The sequence below is a fragment of the Artibeus jamaicensis genome, unplaced genomic scaffold (assembly GCF_021234435.1).
Source record: "Artibeus jamaicensis isolate MK-2021 breed Jamaican fruit bat unplaced genomic scaffold, CSHL_Jam_final contig_467, whole genome shotgun sequence".
In the NCBI taxonomy this organism is placed as follows: Eukaryota; Metazoa; Chordata; class Mammalia; order Chiroptera; family Phyllostomidae; genus Artibeus; species Artibeus jamaicensis.
In genome coordinates, this window is record NW_026521845.1 from 2582064 (window position 1) to 2600783 (window position 18720).

The window sequence follows — 18720 nt, forward strand, 5'->3', positions numbered from 1 at the left end:
AATATTTGCTGTTAAAGGATTACATACAGTATTTTTAAATGAAGTTTGTTATAAAAAGATAGGAAAATTCGGTAATGCTTTTAATAAGGCAAGCATTTTCCTGATTATAAAATCATAGGAAATTTGCAAAATACAGAAGCAAATATATAGCCCGCTGTGATTTAACCAGCCAGGGACAACTGCTGGTAACAGTGCCGTGGGTTTTCTTATATTTGAAGTACACCTCAGACCAGCTGCATGCTGTATCATAGATCTCGATTTTCAAAACTGTTTGAAAGGGCCACGTTTCAGAGGCTTTGCTTTAGAAGTTCAAGGACAGCAATGAATTGCTAGGAGTATGCTTTATAGAAGGCTAAAATGTACATACTGCCTTGAACCTAATAGTACAAATTTACCGGCATTTTAAGGGTGTGTATTGTGGGTGGGTGTGTATATATACCGCGTTATTCAAATTAATTACTGATGGGACATATGCACATTTTAAAGATTCCTGTGAGGTAGATGGAGTGTAATTTGCAAATCAACACTGTTCTTACTATAAAAATACTGATAATTTGATAGACAATGACTTCTTTTCTTCCTAAATTTCTCTAGTTTTCCTTATGTCTTTACTTAAACTGGCCCTCACCCTTACTTTAACTTGCCGTAGCTATATATCTGTGAAGAAAACAGAAGAGCTAATGAATATGATTTTAAGAAAGCTTTGGACCTGCTGGAATATATTGATGAGGTAAGTAAATTCCTTTGAGATGCCCACAGGCAGATACCAGATTTATATGGGGTTTTCTGTAGAACTGAATACATAATAGCCCTGGCTGGTGTAGCTCAGTAGACTGAGTTCCAGCCAGTGAACCAAAAGGTCGCTGGTTCAATTCCCAGTCAGGGCACACGCCTGGGTTGCTGGCCAGGTCCCTAGTTTGGGGCGTGTGAGAGGCAACTCATCAATGTGTTTCTCACAGATGGATGTTTCTCTTCTTCCCTTTCTCCTCCCTTCCTCTTTCTAAAAAATACACCCCCCCCAAAAAAAAAAAAAAACACGAATACATAAAATAAGAAAAACATATCTCTTTTAGCCAGTCATGAAAAACTGAAAAAGACTTTCCGCTTTCCCTACCCCTGACTCTTGGATTGTATGCAGAAGAGCTGCCAGGAGCTTTCAGGAGGTTTCACTTCCTGATAATTCTCACACGTTCCCAGTTGTCTTTTTTCTGTGCACAGATAAAAAACGCTGCTTTCCAAAGTCCAGGGGTTTTTTTCTTTTTCATTTGTTAAGTCATTGTCAGTTCCTCAATTCGTGTTGCTTTCAGTTTGTTCTTCATAGTGTTCACCCTAAGAGAAGCTGTCCCTCAGCCTTTGGGAAAGAGGATTCTAATGAGAATTCTGTAGGATAAGTAGTTGGTCTTGCAACCGAAAGTCATTTGGTTGATTTTAAAAGCAGCCATTTGGAACAACATGGATGGATCTTGAGACTATGATGCTAAGCAAAATAAGACAGAAAAAGTCAAGAACCATATGATTTCACTCATATGTGGGATGTAAAACGGAAAGCAACATATGAACACAGAAGACAAACAAACAAACTCCCAGACACAGACAACAATGTGCGGCCACCAGAGGGAAGGAGAAGAATTGACTTTGGGTGGCGGGCTCACAGTGCGGTATATAGATGATGTCAGAATTGAAACCTAGATAATCTTATTAACCAGTGTCTCCCCCAATAAATTTAATTATAAAAAAGAAAAATACAAGTTTTTTTAAAAAAAAATAAGTCACTGTTTTAGCTTTTACATTCCCTTGTTTAGTATCTTAACCCTCTCAAGGTTTCTGATAAAATCCAATTATCAAAGAATAATCAGAAACTAATCCACAAACTATTAATTATCTTACTCTTCTTTCTAGTGTTAATATTTTAAAGGGAATTTTTTTTTTAATTTTGAATTAAGGCAGTAACTGTGAAGAATTCGGAGTTGACATAACTCAAATGGGAACATGTATTTGTTTTAAAAGATCTTAATGATGTTTTCCGTTTTGCTGTGAAGGAGGAAGATATCAATATAGACGATCTGAAACTGGAAATCCTTTGCAAAGCTCTTCAGAGAGATAAGTAAGTTCTCACAGCAGGAACCTAAGATACGGTTTTGGGAAAGAACTCTGTTACGTCATACATCACACAGTTTTGTAACCTAGTTGCATAATAATATATACTAATATATAATGAGAAATTTAGTGGTGGTATTGTGATCTTAAATTTTTCAGTCAGTTATTAAGGGATTTGCTTAAGGACTTCATTTCTTATTTTGAAATTCTGACTGTCCGTTGCATGGAAAAATACGTGTTTTTATTTTCACAGAAGTGTGGTCACTTCTACCAAACAAGACTTGAGGCTGCTTTTTTTAATAGCAGATTACAACTGGAGGGTCGAGCCCTCCTCCAGACCTCAGAGGCCTCTGTGGCACATCCGCCTCCGTCCTGCGGAGGCGCTGTATCCGGGACCGGGGGTGTTGGATGGTGCCACAGGAAGACTGAGAGTGACCCGGCGTGGGCGCGGATTGTTTCCGGGAAAGGGATTGTAAAAAGGGTGCGCCTCAGGGGCTGAAAACCTCCCCCACACCCAGTTTTCCTTTCTCCTGTGGTGCTGAGAAAGTGCAGCCGAACTATTTTTACTAAAGCATTTCGAATCTGACCACTCCCAGATAGTTAAAATTGTTGTTAAATTTGGTTTTGGAGGTCACCCTCTGAAGCATGCAGCTCTGCCTACTCGAATCTCCTTCCTGATCGTAACCAGATACGCTGTCACTGGACTGGAATTCCTGGCTCTCGCTTTATCGTGTGGAATAATATAGCCATCCATTGCTACAAAGCGGTGGTTCTGGTCGTTTGGATTTCCATAGGAGAAAATTCAACTAGATAAAGCACACTTACACACCAGGCGCCGGTTACCTAGTTTTACTTTTGTAAAAAACATGCGTTTTAATGTATTGTCACTATTATCTGTGCCCCGAAATGTTGTACTTTGGGTCCTTGCCAGGTTCCTTACTTTTGTGTAGAACTTCGTTGGGGAAGATACCTCACTGCTTGGTTTTGATATCAAGTACATACGGTTATATTTGGCGCATAGCTGCCTAAGTGTAACATCTTATGTCCAATGGAAACACTACGTATAGGCGTAAAGCTGCCTCGTTTAAATAATTTAAAGCACTTTCGCAAAGCCCAGGGTTTGCCTGGCCCGTGCCCCATCCACACAAAACTGCAGTAGCAACGGCCATCCTTTATTTCAGGTGCATCCACGGTTTCATTTCCCCTTGTGCTGATTTTGTTTCCTAGCTGGTCCAGCTCAGACGGTAAAGATGATCCCATTGAAGTGTCCAAAGACAGCATATTTGTGAAAATCTTACAGAAACTTTTAAAAGATGGTAAGTGGTTTGTTAATACTGGAAATTATATTACTCCCCAGTTTTAGAGATTTCAGAATAACAGGGATTTGCCAAGGTGTCAAATGCCAGGGAGATTTAAGATTAAATGGTATCATACTTAGAACTAGATAGGTTCTAAATTAAGGAAGGACTTTTTTCCTTCCTCTCCAAGTGGGGCGGCCGAATCGGGCGGAGTCTCCACCTCCTGGGTCCTGCGGGCCGCCCTGTGCTGGTGTCCGCCCAGGTGCTGACGGGCGAGGGAGGGGCTCGTGCGCTGGCTGCGACACCGACAAGCCTGTGCACTGGCCTCTCATCGTCAGTGTCGCAGTGTCCTCTCGCTTCCGGTGCACTCTCGCGAAGAGCAAAACCTCGAAATGAGACTGACGTTTTAGGTGTATCTCCTACTAAACTGACCATGTTTTACTTAAGAACAAATCACAAAATGGTTGTTTTTTGCAAATCCATTCTGCACATTGATCCTCTGAAACTCACTTTTGGAACAAAATAAAAAGAAATGAGAAGGGACTGTGTTTTGCATTTGTTTCGTGCTTAAAGCAGTGAGCAGAACCCCATCTGCTGTTCAAAACACAGATGAGTACGGATGCTTTTACAGATAAAATGCTCCTTCTCAGGGGAAAGAGGGATTAGAGGATATTTTCACCTTTTTTTCGTATTATTAAGAGCTTAACAGTTGAACAGTGTTAGACCAGAGATGAAAGGGTTTGATGTTTTATACATGGAAACAAGTGTGGCTCATATTTATTACAGAATTAACTAGATCAAAATATATGACGCTAAATCCAGCCAGTGTGCCAAATAGGCCAGCTTAGTGTTTATTGTTTTTTTTTTCAACATAAGAACACTCTTTTTAGTATTAATTGGAAGAAATACACAATGAGAAAGCCATTGCAGATTCATCAGTCCTTCTAATTGGATGTGCCTTTTATTTATTCTACTGACATCTCCACACATTTGAAAATCTTCTGTACATGTGTCTACAATACACGCTATCTAATCTACGTAAAACGTGCCCGGCCCAGTGCAGCATTGTTCTGCTCTGTGAGCATTGTTCTTCGAACGTCGAGAATTGTTCTGCAGATTCACAGCCCCGCCCCCGGCAGCAGATGCCACTCTGCAGTCCCCATTGGACAGTCACTGGCTTTACCACATGCAATGAAGGGGACCTCAGACAAGCCCCTGGAACCAACCACACCAGCCAGTGTCTGAGGTTAAAGAGAAGCAGATTCACCGTGTGCATTCCAGAAACTTCCACTTTAGAGCCTACCTACTGTGATCTGTCAGCGTACTGTTCAGATTTTAAGTCCTGTTTTATAACTGTTTAAGTGGAAATGCAGTTATGCAATGCGGTTCCTTGGAAGTTGCTCAGCAGTGACCTGGATTTTTATCTATGAAAAACTTCCTCGATCAGGTTACATTGACTAGATTTCTTGGGGGCTCTCATTTTCGAAGGTGAGCCAATAACCCACGGTTAATTAAGCCTTCGTGTTGTCCAAAAATAAAACTAAAAATGAAATAATGAAGAAGGGATACGACAAAAGAAAATATCTTTTGCTTGAACATGTGTGAAATTCAGTAAGAACTAAAACACATCTGTCTGTAAGACTTCTGTTTCCTGTACTTGGAATCTGAAGAAATGACTGGACGTGGCTGTTTTCTCGGCGCTGGTGGCGAGGTGCTCCAGTTCAGCCCGCTAGATGGTGAGAAAGCATTTGGACCCGAATGCTTCTCATGAAGTGAGTTTTCGTAAAAGTTCCACAGACCTGAATCAGGAATGGAAAGTTATACTTTTACCAAAAAAAGTTACTAAATTTTGTGATTTTTACTAGATTTTGTCCTTGTTTAGCAAAGGACAAAAGCAAGTAGAAACTGTTACATAAGTGTGTGTGTGTGTGTGTGTGTGTGTGTGTGTGTGTGTGTGTGTGTGTGTTTAAAGGGGACATATATTTATTATACCAAGCTAAGGACATTTCTTTCTGAAACCTTCTCAATGACACGTCTTCCCTGTACAATGGTCAGTGTTTTTAAGACACAGGTTCTGGAGGTAGCGAGGTACAGGTGCCCCACGTTGTGCTTCACAGGCCTCGTCACTGACAGTTACCGTGGCCTGTGTGGTGCATTCACCTGCAGACACATTTAAATCACCCACGTGGAGCCTTCGGGCTGTTCTCACGTAGTGTTGATGTCACACATAGAGAACAAAAGGCACGTATTGTCACATGGAGTTCAAAATTGTTTCCAATTAGTTACCAGCATTTAATGGTTGAGAAGTTTTACAAAAAGTCTTGTTTTCTGACTTCTATTAAAAATCAAAAGATCTGCCTACACCAACCTGGAACACTTAACCCAGCAGACGTCAGCGGGAGCTGGTGAGCGCTGTCCCCTTTGGGTGGCGCCGGCTCTGAGTGTGCCAGCACCCGGGCCACCTCCTCCTCCGGCTCCACAGGCCAGACCTGCTGCTCCACGGGCTGGCACTCACATTTTGACCAAGCTCTGGAGAAAGGAAGTGAACCGCCGAATCTGAGGTCTGAACAGCAGGCCTGCACTGTACAAACAGAAGTCATATCACGTGCTAATTTTTATAGAGAATCGGTCTTTTTAAAAGTAATGTTATGTTTTTATGTGTAATACTATATCATGGAGAAAATGGCTTTATTGAAAGTGTTATTGGTAATGTCTGTAAATAACTTGGATTTAGCTTCATAACATTTATTAATCTGTGTCTTCGTTGTATAGCAAGCACACAACTGGTGCTGAGCCCTTTGAGGGTATTAAAAATAGGATTTTAGCCCTGGCTGGTGTAGCTCAGTGGATTGAGCACCAGCCTGTGAAGCAAAGGGTGGCCAGTTCGATTCCCAATCAGGGCACGTGCCTGGGATGCAGGCCAGGTCCCCAGTGGGGGCCACATGAGAGGCAACCACACACTGATGTTTCTCTCCCTCTCTTTCTCCTTCCCTTCCCCTCTCTCTAAAAATAAGTATTTTTTAAATATGATTTTGAGAACTTCATGGTATTATAACAAATTATAAAACATTGTCTTACTAATTTAAAACTTCTTGTCCAGTTGTTTTTTTATCAAATGAGTTTTTTTTTTTAACCAAGTGAGACAATTGTACGTATTCTCTTGAAACCTCCCGGATCTCACTTAAGCAGTCCATTCAGTGCGTGCTCACGGCCCCCGGCTCTGCCGAGCGCCGGTGAGCAAACAGCCCTCCCACCTCCGTGAATACACAGCCAGTTTTTGTGAAAGTGTTTCTACTAAATTATTCCCCAAATAGGACAGTATGGGTTGTTTGAAGTACTTGTTTTTGAGTGATTATTAGTTTTAAAAAAGATAAAACTTCCACGTTGGAGGAATGACAAGCTGTAGAGGGGAGGGAGATTTCGGGGCTTATTAAGGACTTTAAATAGAGTGGCTTTTGGCCACTAGGGGGAGAACCACTCAGGCAGCCTCCTCCGAGTGTTCTCCAGTTAGACTGGCAACCGTGTTGGACAGATGGGAGGGCTTTCAACAGCGTTTCCCAACAGCAGAGCGGCGTCGCAGTTTAAATAGAAGCACAGGTGTGTTCATCGTCAATCACCCTCACTCCTTCCGCATGACAGTGAGAAATGACTTTTCTGTGTTTGTGTCTCTAGGCATTCAGCTCAGTGCATACCTGCCCGAGGTGAAGGACCTACTGCAAGCAGAGCAGCTTGGAAGCTTAAAGTCCAATCCTTACTTCGAGTTTGTTTTGAAAGCAAATTATGAATATTATGTCCAGGGACAAGTGTGACTTCTCAAAATGGCCATTGTTGCTGGGAATTCGTATATGCTATTATGAAAATGAAAATGTTAGGCCTTACATAGGTAGCAGTTTGTACAGTTTTATAACATGTTTTGCTGAGTTTTTTGTACTTTATTTGAAAGCTGCTACAAAGCAGCCATGGGACTTTAGTTTTGGTTTTTGTTACATGAAGTTTTCTCTCCTCTTTTTCATCTGAAATTCATCAGTTGCTGTTCTCATGCACGACGCCCACTCTCTGTCACCTCCCTGCACCCCGGGTTCTGGAGCTGTGGTCCTGGTGTACGCTCATGTGTCTTGTCGGCCTCCGTTCCCGGAGCGCTAAAAATGCCCAGATCGCACCGGATCACCTCCAAGACTGTGTGCCTCAGGACACTGCACACTGAGGAGAGCCTGGGGTGTCCGGTGTCTGTCTGGCCGAGGGCCAGTGTGAGACACCTGGTAGGACAACGGTCAGACGTTGCTGACTTACAAGTACAGTGTCGTAGAAGGAAATGACCAGAGCGGGCCAGAGTCACATGTGAGCAGGGTAACTGATGGACTCATTGGGGGAAGTTTCATCTGCTTAAATAAAAGTATTAATGAAAGCATTGTACTGAATAAGACATTTGTGTGGCTTTTTTTTTAATTGATTTTTTTTAAGAGAAACATCAGTTTGTTGTTCCACTTATTCATGCATTCATTGGTTGCTTCCTGTGTGTGCCCTGACCAGAAATCGAACCTGCAACCTTGGTGTATTGGGATGACGGTCTAACCAAATGAACTACCCTGTCAGGGCCTGTGTGGCTTTCTTTATACTGTTGGTATTCGTTATAACGTTTGAATAGAGGAATTCAGTCGGCTTCATGTATTTCTGAAATGATTTACACTGGATTCCAGCTTTTCCACCGTCTGACTAGCTGATACGAAGCATGCGTGTGCCAGAAACCATTTCAGATTTTGTTGATGTGGCAGCCGACCGACCTGAAAAGTAGTGTGTGGCAGACCCTGTCCAGCAGAGTCCACCTGTTGTGGTTGACGAGGAGAATCAATGCACAGGCCACAACAACCCTGTGTGGAAAAAGGGAACAGGCACGACTACTGTCAAGAGGAAAGTGCCTATGGTGCCTCAGCCACTCCCTCAAGAGGGGAGTGCCCTGACCCTTGCCTAGACAGGCTTTTATTGTTTTCCTGGGGTCTTACATCATAGAAAGATTTATTATCTAGTATATAGATTATTATTGTCTACATTTTAGGTATAATCAAGAAAATGAAAATAACATGCAGAAGGGAATGACAATTCCCTTTCCCAGAGCTGATTAGCTCTGTCCTTGGGAGAGCTCACACAGGCTTTGGAAATTACCTTGAAGATAGACAACACACATTTAAGACCAGGGTGATGGAGTTTTAGCAAGAGCAAGCCAGAACAGTCTGTATGCATTTTCTAGGCCTGATTCCCATGGGAAAACTCGGTTTGAAGGTCTGGCTCCTGCCCACCACTTCGCTTCTGTAGGTTTTCCACACAGAGCGGAGTCACATTTGCCAGACTTAAACAAACCGGTCCCCTACAGTAGTGGTTCTCAAGCCTCTTCCTCTTGACCAAGGTTGTCCCTCAGTTTCTGTCTGGCTTTAAATAAAGACTAGAGATGGGCAGGCAGTGGCCGGCATGTTCACTCTTCTGCCCAGCTGCGGGGGCACTGAAGGACTTGCTCCCACAACTGAAAGGTCAGAAGCCAGACGTGATGACGAGAGTGCAGTTCCTGATGCCACAGTGACAGCCATCGTGCCCTCCTTCGAGCGTGGTCACAGGAACCACCAAATGGAGCCAGTTACGTTAGTAATCACAGGGAGGATGGCAACAGCCTGCTGACTGTGGCTTGTGTGTCGGCAGGCCAGGGACAAAGGGACGGATGCGGAGCGGAGTTAGGGAAGGGGACGAGTCAGATGGCAGGCGAGACGTGACAGCCACTGGGAAGTAAGGCTGAGGTTCCGAATGACTATTGTAACCTAGAACTTGTTCGACAGCACAGCCTTTATCAGAGGATTATTGATTTTTGTATAAATTGAGTAACAATGGAAATGATAAAGGTGAGCTGTTTTCCAAGGGAAGAGAAACTGGACTGACGTGGGAAAGGTCTTTCTGTTCATTCCTGTTTTGAGTGCACACGCCTGTGGCCGAGACTAAGGCCGGCTGCCTTTCAGATGGAGAGCAGCCGGCTCTGTGAAGGGTGACGGCCGGGCCGTAGGCCGAACTTGAGAGACTTGCCGAAGTCCACCGTGCAGCGAAAGGCTGCTGACACCCTCCGTTGCAGGGGTGTTCTTGAAGGAAGCTTTAAAAACTGGGTGCTTCCTTTTTCTTGCTTTGGCGTCTGGATCCTATTGTCCAGTGTCCTGGGCCCAATGGGAGTCGGGTGTGCAGTTCTGTCTCCTTCGGGGTGGGTCATCTCCAGTCACTCGACCAGAAGGAAAGCCACCACAGTGACATTGGACTTGCTTTTCACTCTGTATGACACACTCGTACACCTTGAGGTGGGTAACTACAGGTATATTGAGACACATTTAAATAGTTTAGCCCTACCTTCTCAGTCCTGGACATTTTTTTTTGGGGGGGGGGGAATGCCTGCAGGGAAAATAGCTGTACATATTCTGATGTAAAGGTGCTAATTAAATACCAAAGTGTATTTTTAGGAAATCTTGTGTAACTCTAGCAAAAGAAATAGTGTAGAAAATGTTAAACCTATTTTTTCAAGTATGCAGAATAAAATTAACCCGTGATTCCACCAGCAAATAGTCGACTGGCCTTTTGAAATCTTAGAATGTTTTGCACAGTGCATGCCGCTGTGTTCCGTGACCTGCTGTGTTCAGTGTGAGACGTAAGCATTTCCATGTGTCCTTCATCTACTGTGGCCAGTCCTCACTCGCTGCTTGATACGCTCTCGGACCAGCAGCGGAACAACGTAATGAAGCCAATTTCACCATAAAAATAAGAGTTAAGTTCCTGCTGCATTTCAATGTTACAACGAAATGTGGAACAAAACAGTGTTATCTGAGGACCCACTGCAATCTTTGTTTTTTTTGTTAGCATTCCTCCTCAGGAGCCCGCCACTCTGCCCCTGAACCCGCCGTGAATGTTTAATGCTACAGGTACACTGTATGTCTTGATGTATCATGGCCCTTCGAGGCCATGAGTCATTTTACTATCTAAGGTTTTTTTCACTGCCCCCCACCAAGAGCCAATTTCCCCCTTCTTGAGAATGCGTGTCTTCAATATTCAAGACAGTTTCTAACAGTCCCATGGCACCTATGCATGGCCGTACCACTACTGAACAGTTCTCTCAGTCTTAAAACACTGGGGTTAATGGTTTGGGTTTTGTTCTGTTTTACTATTTTTAAATAATACTGCAATAAATCTTGGTGTGCTCCAAGTACATTTGAAGTTGGATGCACTTTTCCTATTGTCTATGGCGATGTTGATGTGCATTTAGTGAACAGATCCAATAATTTTTCATGTGCTTTGCTCACCCCTCAGCTCCTCCAAACACTTAGAAGAAAGGAGTTGCACCATTTATTGTTTATGCTTCAGGTGCTTGCCTGGTTTTAAGCTTCAAATCAGTCTTAGGGAGTAGGTGGTGTCCTGAGTTGAGAATGCTGGGTCTTTCTGGAATTTCTGGAAGTGGCCCGTCCAAGGTCACAGAGCCAGTCAGAGGGCGGGGCACGCAGATACGCTCTACTGCACAGTGCAAGCTTTTGACCAGTTCATTATTCCGGGTAGAGTAAGAATGTGGGGGCCCTGGCTGGTGTAGCTCAGTGGGTTGAGCGCGGGCCTGTGAACCAGAGTATCTCGGTTCGATTCCCAGTCAGGTCACATGCCTGGGTTGCAGGCCACCTCACAGGTGGCCTGGGCAGAGCAAGGCCCAGAGTGAGAAGTCCAGCAGCAGAAAACTGAAGCCCTCTCCAGTGACTGTCAGGTAGGCCCGACATTTCAGCTGTGTGGCTGGTGAGGAGGATCAGTATGGCGTTTTGTTCATCCACCTGCTCCGGCATCAGGGGAGGTGCCCGCCAGCCCTTCCCTGTTCTGTCTGAGGCGGTAGATGAGAGTCGCGGAGGGAGCCCTGACTTCATTCCAGGGCTCCGTCTGCCCTTTGTTGGGGAAGACCCCGGATGGCCTCAGGTCTCCAGAACTGTACCGAGTGTTGGGGAACAGCAAAGGGAGGGAGAAAGCAGTCCTGTCCCCGCCCTGACCACTCGTGACCAGGCCTTCCCTGCTCCTGCGAGGACCTGGGACATGTCTAACTCACTGAGCCTGATTTTCCTTATTTCCAAAACCAGCGCGAACAGGGACTATATTTAGAAGTTTGACGAGCCCAACATGAAAACAGAAAGTGTTCCACAAATTCATGTTTAAGTTGGTAGGCAACGTGATAGGAGGCTTAGACTAAGCAAGACTGGGATGTACAGGCATGAGGAGTGGAGGGGCCGGGCCAGGGAGGGGAGCCGTGAGCACACTGGCCGAGCAGAAGGACCCTGTCGCTTCCTTCTGCTAAAGAGGAGCGGGGGCTGCAGACTTAGACGCAGGAGCTGCCAGGCAAACCCTCCACTTGGGCCGGCCTTTCTTGGTCTGAGTTCTCGAAAGGATATTGCAGGCAGCACCGGGTGAGAGCTCAGGGCTGGTGTGTCCCCCAAGGCGTACACGTGTGGGGACCGCTCTCCACCTGCTCCCGAGGCCAATGAGAATTCAGCAAGACCAGATGGGACCAGGCAGCCCTGCAGTGACCGGGAGAGACGGTGGAAGCCACCCACGTGGGGGGCGCAGAGCAGACGTGTGGCCCCGTGTTCTCGGGACCTGTGGCTGTGCTCAAAAACCTCCCACAGCTGTGTTTTACTCACAGCCTTTAATGTGCATTTGAATTTCATAGCCTGAGCTTAGAAAAGCTTGCTCTAGGGGGGATGAGAGTTGCCCTCAACTAGGGTCTTGACAAATATTAACCCCATTCCCCTTTAAAATGTCAACAAATGATTAGGTGCTTGCTGAATTACAGTACATTTCTCCCCATTGTTAAGGGCAAAACTGAAATCAGTCCCCTTCTTTTCCTAGTGTTGCCACTGCCCACAGGCACAGCAGGACACAGGTGTTAAAAACGAAGTGTGGTTTTGTCAATTCGTTCCTTCTCCAAAACCGAGAAGGCTAAACCCAGGGTAGCGGTTGACTGACGCCCCTTCACACCCCCGCACTGCCCCAGGGCCCGTCCTAACCCAGCTGCTTATCCTCCCATCGGCTTTGATCACTGGTGCCCCATGTGGGCTACAGAGGGTTCCGCGTGCTGTCACAGCTCCCAGGGGCGTCCACACCTGTCCCTTCTGAGTCCAACCACCCAGTGGGACTTGCAGCTCTTCTGGGAACACTTGGGCTCCTCAGAAAAATGAGTGATTCCATTCTGAGGTGCACCTCGTCCCTTAAACCATGGCCTTGAGCGCAACACAGAAAATCGTTTCTTGCCTTCCAAAGCAAAGTGGGAACTCCTGGGGCGGGGTGGGGGGCGCTGCTGCGTGAGCCAGGCACCAAGTGGACGACCTCCCGTGACCCACACTCCACCTCCCCACAGGTAGCTCCAAATCCTCGAAAATTGGAAAGGCGTATCCCATCCATCGGGGGTATAAATAGAAGGGCTTCAGCGGGCTCCGGTAGGCGGTGACTCGACGTGGCCGGGAAACAGCCGGGCCCTGGCGAGCATCATCCTCTAAATATAAAGATGAGCCTGTTGAGCCGTCGCAGAAGGAAAAACTGCCGCCTGTCTTCAGGGCAGTGTCCTTGTCCTCTGCAGCGCTGCTCTAGTGAAAGCCTTCACCTCCGGGTCCCGTGTTGTGACACTGCCCTTGGGGCGGGGCGCGCGGCCCGGCCCACCGCAACCTGGGGAAGCGGGGTCTGCGGGGAAGGGCGCATCCCGTGAGGGTGTTCATCTCGCTTTCTTTGTGAAACCCCGAGCACGCTGAGCGTGCTGCGCGTCCCAGGCGGGCGGCCCCGTGTGCCTGGCTTTGTGACGGGGCCGCCAGACAGGGCACCGCCCGGGCCTGTCCCGGGGAGCCCCGCGCCGCTCCCCGCCCTCCATGCCCGCTGCCAGCTGTCTGCCCCGGGACAGCTGCGCGCCCTCCGGCCGGCGGCGGCCGCTCAGCGGTGGGGGTAGGGGCGACTTGGACCAGCCCTCGGGATTCGGGGAGCTCGGGGGTGAAGGCGGAGAAACGCAGTCCCCTAGGGGGAGGGGTCGCCTTCCTCCACTGTCTGCGACGGCCGGCCCGACGGCTTCTCCCATCCTCTCGGGCCGCTTGGACACGGCTCCCCCTCCCTGCAGTCGCACGTGAGGGTTTGGGGGCTGAGTAAAAACCCGAAAAAGGGGTGAAATGTGGGAGCCACTGTCCAGAGCGCCCAGTGCGCGCGGAACGGGCGGGGGCGGGCGGCGTTTCGGACAGGTGCGGCCGGGGGAGCGCGGGCGCACGGGCGCAGCCCGCGGCGGGAGCGGTGACCCTCGCTCCACCCCGTTCCCGCCGGCGGGGAGGGGCCGACCCGCAGGGGAGACACTCCATATACGGCCCGGCCCGAGTTACCTGGGCCCGGGCCAGCCCTCTCCTTCTTTGGTCAGTATAGGGGACCCGGGCGGGGGCCCAGGCCGCTAACGGCCGGGGGAGGGGTCTCTAGTGCCCAACACCCAAATATGGCTCGAAAAGGGGAGCGACATTCCTGCGGGGTGGCGCGGGGAGTGCCCGCGGGCTATATAAAACCTGAACGGGGCTACAATCGGCCACCGCAGCGGACACCGCCCAGTGAAGCCTCGCTTCCCTTCCTCGGCGACCAGGGCCCAAGCCGGAGAGCAGCAGGTGTAGTCAGCCACCCAGGTAAAACAGGAGTAGGGAGGGGACAGAGGGACAGGGCCCAACCGACTCGCTTATCAGCCCCCAGTCTGCACCCTGCGCCTCGGTCCCCAGAGCCACAGCTCTTTAAAGAGGAGACACCAGACCATCGGTCCGGGGGAACTTCCGACCTCATTCCCCTTTCGGCCGCTCCACCTGGCACTTAGTAAGTGCCCAGGCACACAAAAAGTTTCCTTTTAGTCGTTCCAAAGGCAGTGTACTCCCAATCGAGCACCAGAGCCAAGGGACAGTAAGGTCCCTTACTGCCCGGGCTCGCTGTCAGGAGAGAGGGTGCCTGGGTTGTGGGTCTGGAGTGTCCCGGGAGAAGCCACTCCTCCCTGGATGGGCAGTCCAGGCCTCCCCACGGGGTCCTCAGCGAGCCGGTGCGGAGGGCTTTACCCTCCTCCGTACGTGAGGACCCCGCAGCCCGAGAGCGTGGGCGCTAGCGCCCGGCTGCTGCAGCCTGCCGCCAAGGCCCAGTGGTCTCTGGGGACGCGCTGCCCCTAGGTTCCCCGGGGTGGAGAAATTCTCAGTGTGGTCTCCACGACTCTGCACGACAGAGCAGCCCTGAGACGCGGGAGCGAAACTAGAGGCCGTCGCTTCCGGGCGCCCCTGGCCTGAGTCGTGCGCCCGGGGCTGGGGTGTCCGTGGGCCCCTGGGACGGATGGGGAGCGCTCCAGCAGCGGGACCTTTTGAACTGACGGCCCATGCGTCTCCGTGGCCTTTTTGTCCTTGCAGAAACCAAACACCATGTGCGACGAAGACGAGACCACCGCCCTCGTGTGCGACAATGGCTCCGGCCTGGTGAAAGCCGGCTTCGCCGGCGACGACGCCCCGAGGGCCGTGTTCCCATCCATCGTGGGCCGCCCTCGCCACCAGGTCAGGCCGTGCCTCCGCAGACCAGCCGGCGGGATCCCCATCGCGGCCCGGCCAAGTGCTGCCCTGAGCCGGGGTGACCAGTGTTCTGTGTCTCCACTCCGCAGGGCGTCATGGTGGGTATGGGGCAGAAAGATTCCTACGTGGGCGACGAGGCTCAGAGCAAGAGAGGTATTCTGACCCTGAAGTACCCCATCGAGCACGGCATCATCACCAACTGGGACGACATGGAGAAGATCTGGCACCACACCTTCTACAACGAGCTCCGCGTGGCCCCCGAGGAGCACCCCACCCTGCTCACCGAGGCCCCCCTCAACCCCAAGGCCAACCGTGAGAAGATGACCCAGATCATGTTTGAGACCTTCAACGTGCCTGCCATGTACGTGGCCATCCAGGCCGTGCTGTCCCTCTACGCCTCCGGCCGTACCACCGGTGAGTGCCCGCGGGGCCCCGCAGCCCGGCCCGCGGCTGAGCCCCTCCCCGCCCTACCGCGCGCGCCGCCGGCAGCCGGAGCGTCCGGTCGGCCTCGCTCCACCCCGAGGGCCGTCTCGCTGCGCCCGCGCCCGGTAGAGAGGCCGCTCACTCCCCGCCGGGTCCCACGCAGGCATCGTGCTGGACTCCGGCGACGGCGTCACCCACAACGTGCCCATCTATGAGGGCTACGCCCTGCCGCACGCCATCATGCGCCTGGACCTGGCGGGCCGTGACCTCACCGACTACCTGATGAAGATCCTCACCGAGCGTGGCTACTCCTTCGTGACCACAGGTAGGCCCCGACCGGGCCCCCCGGGCAGGCGGGCGGGGCGGCGCGGCCCCGGGACCCCGCGCTGAAGGCTCCTCCCCGGGCCCCGTCCCCCGCAGCTGAGCGCGAGATCGTGCGCGACATCAAGGAGAAGCTGTGCTACGTGGCCCTGGACTTCGAGAACGAGATGGCGACGGCCGCCTCCTCCTCCTCCCTGGAGAAGAGCTACGAGCTGCCCGACGGGCAGGTCATCACCATCGGCAACGAGCGCTTCCGCTGCCCGGAGACGCTCTTCCAGCCCTCCTTCATCGGTGAGCCCCCGGTCCCCGCGCGTCCCCCCGCCCGTCCCCCGGTCCGCGCGTCCCACCGCGCCCCTCGCCGGCTGACGCCCCCCGCTGCGGCCCCCAGGCATGGAGTCGGCGGGCATCCACGAGACCACCTACAACAGCATCATGAAGTGCGACATCGACATCAGGAAGGACCTGTACGCCAACAACGTCATGTCGGGGGGCACCACCATGTACCCCGGGATCGCTGACCGCATGCAGAAGGAGATCACCGCGCTGGCCCCCAGCACCATGAAGATCAAGGTGGGCGGCCGCGCGCGCCCCTGCCCGCGAGCGGGCCCCGGGCCGCCGGCCGCCCCGCGCTGACGCCGTGTCTTTGCAGATCATCGCCCCGCCCGAGCGCAAGTACTCGGTGTGGATCGGCGGCTCCATCCTGGCCTCGCTGTCCACCTTCCAGCAGATGTGGATCACCAAGCAGGAGTACGACGAGGCCGGCCCGTCCATCGTCCACCGCAAATGCTTCTAGACCCCGCGTCCCCACAGCGCGCCAGTTCCCCTCAGGACGACAAATCTCGCGTGGCGGGCGGCCGACCTCGAGCCCCGCGCAGCGCCCTCCGCTGCCGCCGCCGCCGCGCCCCGACACAGTGTTCCTAACGTGTACATACATTAACTTATTTACCTCATTTTCTTATTTTTAAAACCAAGCCCTGTGGAAGGAAAAGGAAAACTTGAAGCATTAAACTCAGCCATCCTGTTGTGCTGCGTCAAGTCGTTCACTGTGTTTATTTGCCGGGATGGGGGGCAGGGGCCAGGGGGATCCCCTCTTACTGCGCCGCCTTCCACAGTACTGAGTGGCCCCCTTACAAGACCTCCGAGTGGTCACGGCTCCACCCACCCCCAACCCGGGCAGGCGCGCGGGGCGTCCAACCCCCCAGAGCTGCGCGCGGGCCGGGGCGCTGACCGCGGTGCTGAGCCCGGGAGCCGCCGCCGCGCGCTCTGCTCCGCCCCCCGCGGCGCTGCGGAACAGAATCGGTGTCGCTCCGAACAGACTCGGAGAATCTCGGGAGACCAGGCCGACAGGGTTGCGTTTTGCCTGGAACGAGCCCGTTTTCATTCGGGAGTGAAGACAATCGCTTCCGTTTCGCAATGGGAAAGCTCTGGGTCTGCGCCAGGTGACGGCGGGGGACAGAAGCGCCTCCCAGTGAGGGCCGGGGAGGAGCGCGCCCGGAGGAGGCAGGTGGCGCGGCGGGGCGGCCACCGGGGAGCTTCGGAACGGACGGCGGGGGGCTGGGCGGGGCGACCCTGGGGGCGGCCCAGCAAGGCAGGGTCTGGAAGAAGAGGGACAGTCGCCCCGGCCCGCATGTTTTAAAGGCACAGAATATATCCACAGAGTTTGATTTTCCGTGGGAGAGCCTGGCACCTTTTTAAAAAAATTTTTAAGTAGCTTAATGTTTCACAGTCTAGATTCCCAAGAGCAGTGGTGCTTAAAGAGATTGTGACTCAAAGAAGGTACTAAACTCCTGGAAAGGAGTTTATAAGTAGAATGAACAATCCAGCTATGTTATATATCACACGGCATGTGTTTATTCCCTTCTTTTATGACCTACTGCAAAGCTTCTGAAATCCATGAGGCCTCCAAGATAGGAATTCTGCCAAACCCACATATCAAGAGAACCAATCACTCAGTAGAATTTAGGATCTTTTAAAGATTTCATTTATTTATTTTTAGAAGAGAAGACAGGGAGAGAGGGAGAGAAACGTTGATGTGAAAGAGAAACATCAATCAGTTGACTCTGCCACATGTCCCAACTAGGGACAGAACCACAGCCCAGGCATGTGCCCTGAGCGGGAATTGAACCTGTGACCTCACATTTTGCAGGAGGATGCCCCACTGACTGAGCCACACCAGTCAGGACAGAGTTCAAGATCTTAACAAAATAAGTATATGGTACCATGTCTACTGAAAACTGTGTATTGTTGCTTCGTTGAGGGAGGACAGTGGTTAACAATGGGTTAAATTCTAGTCTTTCAGAGGAATATTGGATTTTACTGCTGATAAAAGACACACATGGGCATGTATTTGAGCAAACACACATGCATGCTGCCTGAATACGTCACTAATCCAGCAGCCGGGAAAAATGTCGGAATCACAGGAGTTAGCTAACTTTCACGTTAACTATTTTTAAACGCCCTCCAGCTCACGTAACTGGGACCTAAGTGAAGTGCTTCAGGAGGTACTTACCCAGTTCTCCTGTGATGGTAACTTTGGAAGGATTCATGACACTTGAGAACTGACGTTTTCACTATAACCTGGCAGCATTTCCCTGATCCCACCTTGGACATCACTTTTACAGAAAACGTGCAGACATTATGAGTTGTGTGGTTTCACTGGAAACGCGCCGGCTGTGACAATGCCCTTTGCTGAGACCCCTCTAAAAAGAAACAAGCACCCCACCCTTTGTTAGTGTCGGGTAGCTTTCTTGCTCTCTTACAGTAGATGTTCTAGGGTTCTAGTGTGGTACACCTGCAATTCATGTTCTAAAAATCCGTGTCTGGAACATACACCTGTGCTTGTGCTGGGTGAGGGGAGAAATCCCTGTTTTCGGCCACTCGGCGTGTTTGCGGTTGTGAGAATGATGGTCTGATGTGAAGAGAGAAAAACATTATTGCACCCCGTGCCTGTGCAGCTCAGCATCAGATGGAATAATGTTATGGCTGAT

At 50.6% G+C, this 18720-nt stretch overlaps 2 protein-coding genes across 3 annotated transcripts in view; both read left to right on the top strand.

Moving 5' to 3' along the window:
- The window catches only part of NUP133 (nucleoporin 133), a 41553-nt gene extending 33715 nt beyond the window's left edge, over positions 1-7838 (top strand). The window contains exons 23-26 of one of the 2 annotated variants that reach the window (XM_037144112.2): positions 650-730; positions 2040-2104; positions 3325-3413; positions 7068-7838. In XM_037144112.2, coding sequence (XP_037000007.2) covers positions 650-730; positions 2040-2104; positions 3325-3413; positions 7068-7204 — 372 coding nt within the window. In that variant the 3' untranslated portion in view covers positions 7205-7838. Of the gene's footprint in view, positions 1-649; positions 731-2039; positions 2105-3324; positions 3414-3585; positions 4369-7067 lie in introns of those variants that run through there. The other variant, XM_053667321.1, reaches the window with a different exon arrangement.
- A 6161-nt stretch (positions 7839-13999) lies between these two features.
- On the top strand, positions 14000-16768 carry ACTA1 (actin alpha 1, skeletal muscle). Its single transcript, XM_037144111.2, has 7 exons — positions 14000-14080; positions 14834-14974; positions 15079-15403; positions 15576-15737; positions 15833-16024; positions 16122-16303; positions 16383-16768. Exons 2-7 carry the CDS (start codon positions 14846-14848, stop codon positions 16524-16526), a joined length of 1134 nt encoding a protein of 377 aa, XP_037000006.1. The 5' UTR covers positions 14000-14080; positions 14834-14845; the 3' UTR covers positions 16527-16768.
- The last annotated feature ends 1952 nt before the right edge of the window (positions 16769-18720 follow it).

Coding starts and splice junctions, on each gene's coding strand:
- ACTA1 (XM_037144111.2), top strand. CDS start 14,846: ATGTGCGACGAAGACGAGACCACCGCCCTCGTGTGCGACAATGGCTCC. Junction 15,404..15,575: donor CGCCTCCGGCCGTACCACCG/GTGAGTGCCCGC, acceptor GGTCCCACGCAG/GCATCGTGCTGGACTCCGGC. Junction 16,304..16,382: donor CCAGCACCATGAAGATCAAG/GTGGGCGGCCGC, acceptor GTGTCTTTGCAG/ATCATCGCCCCGCCCGAGCG.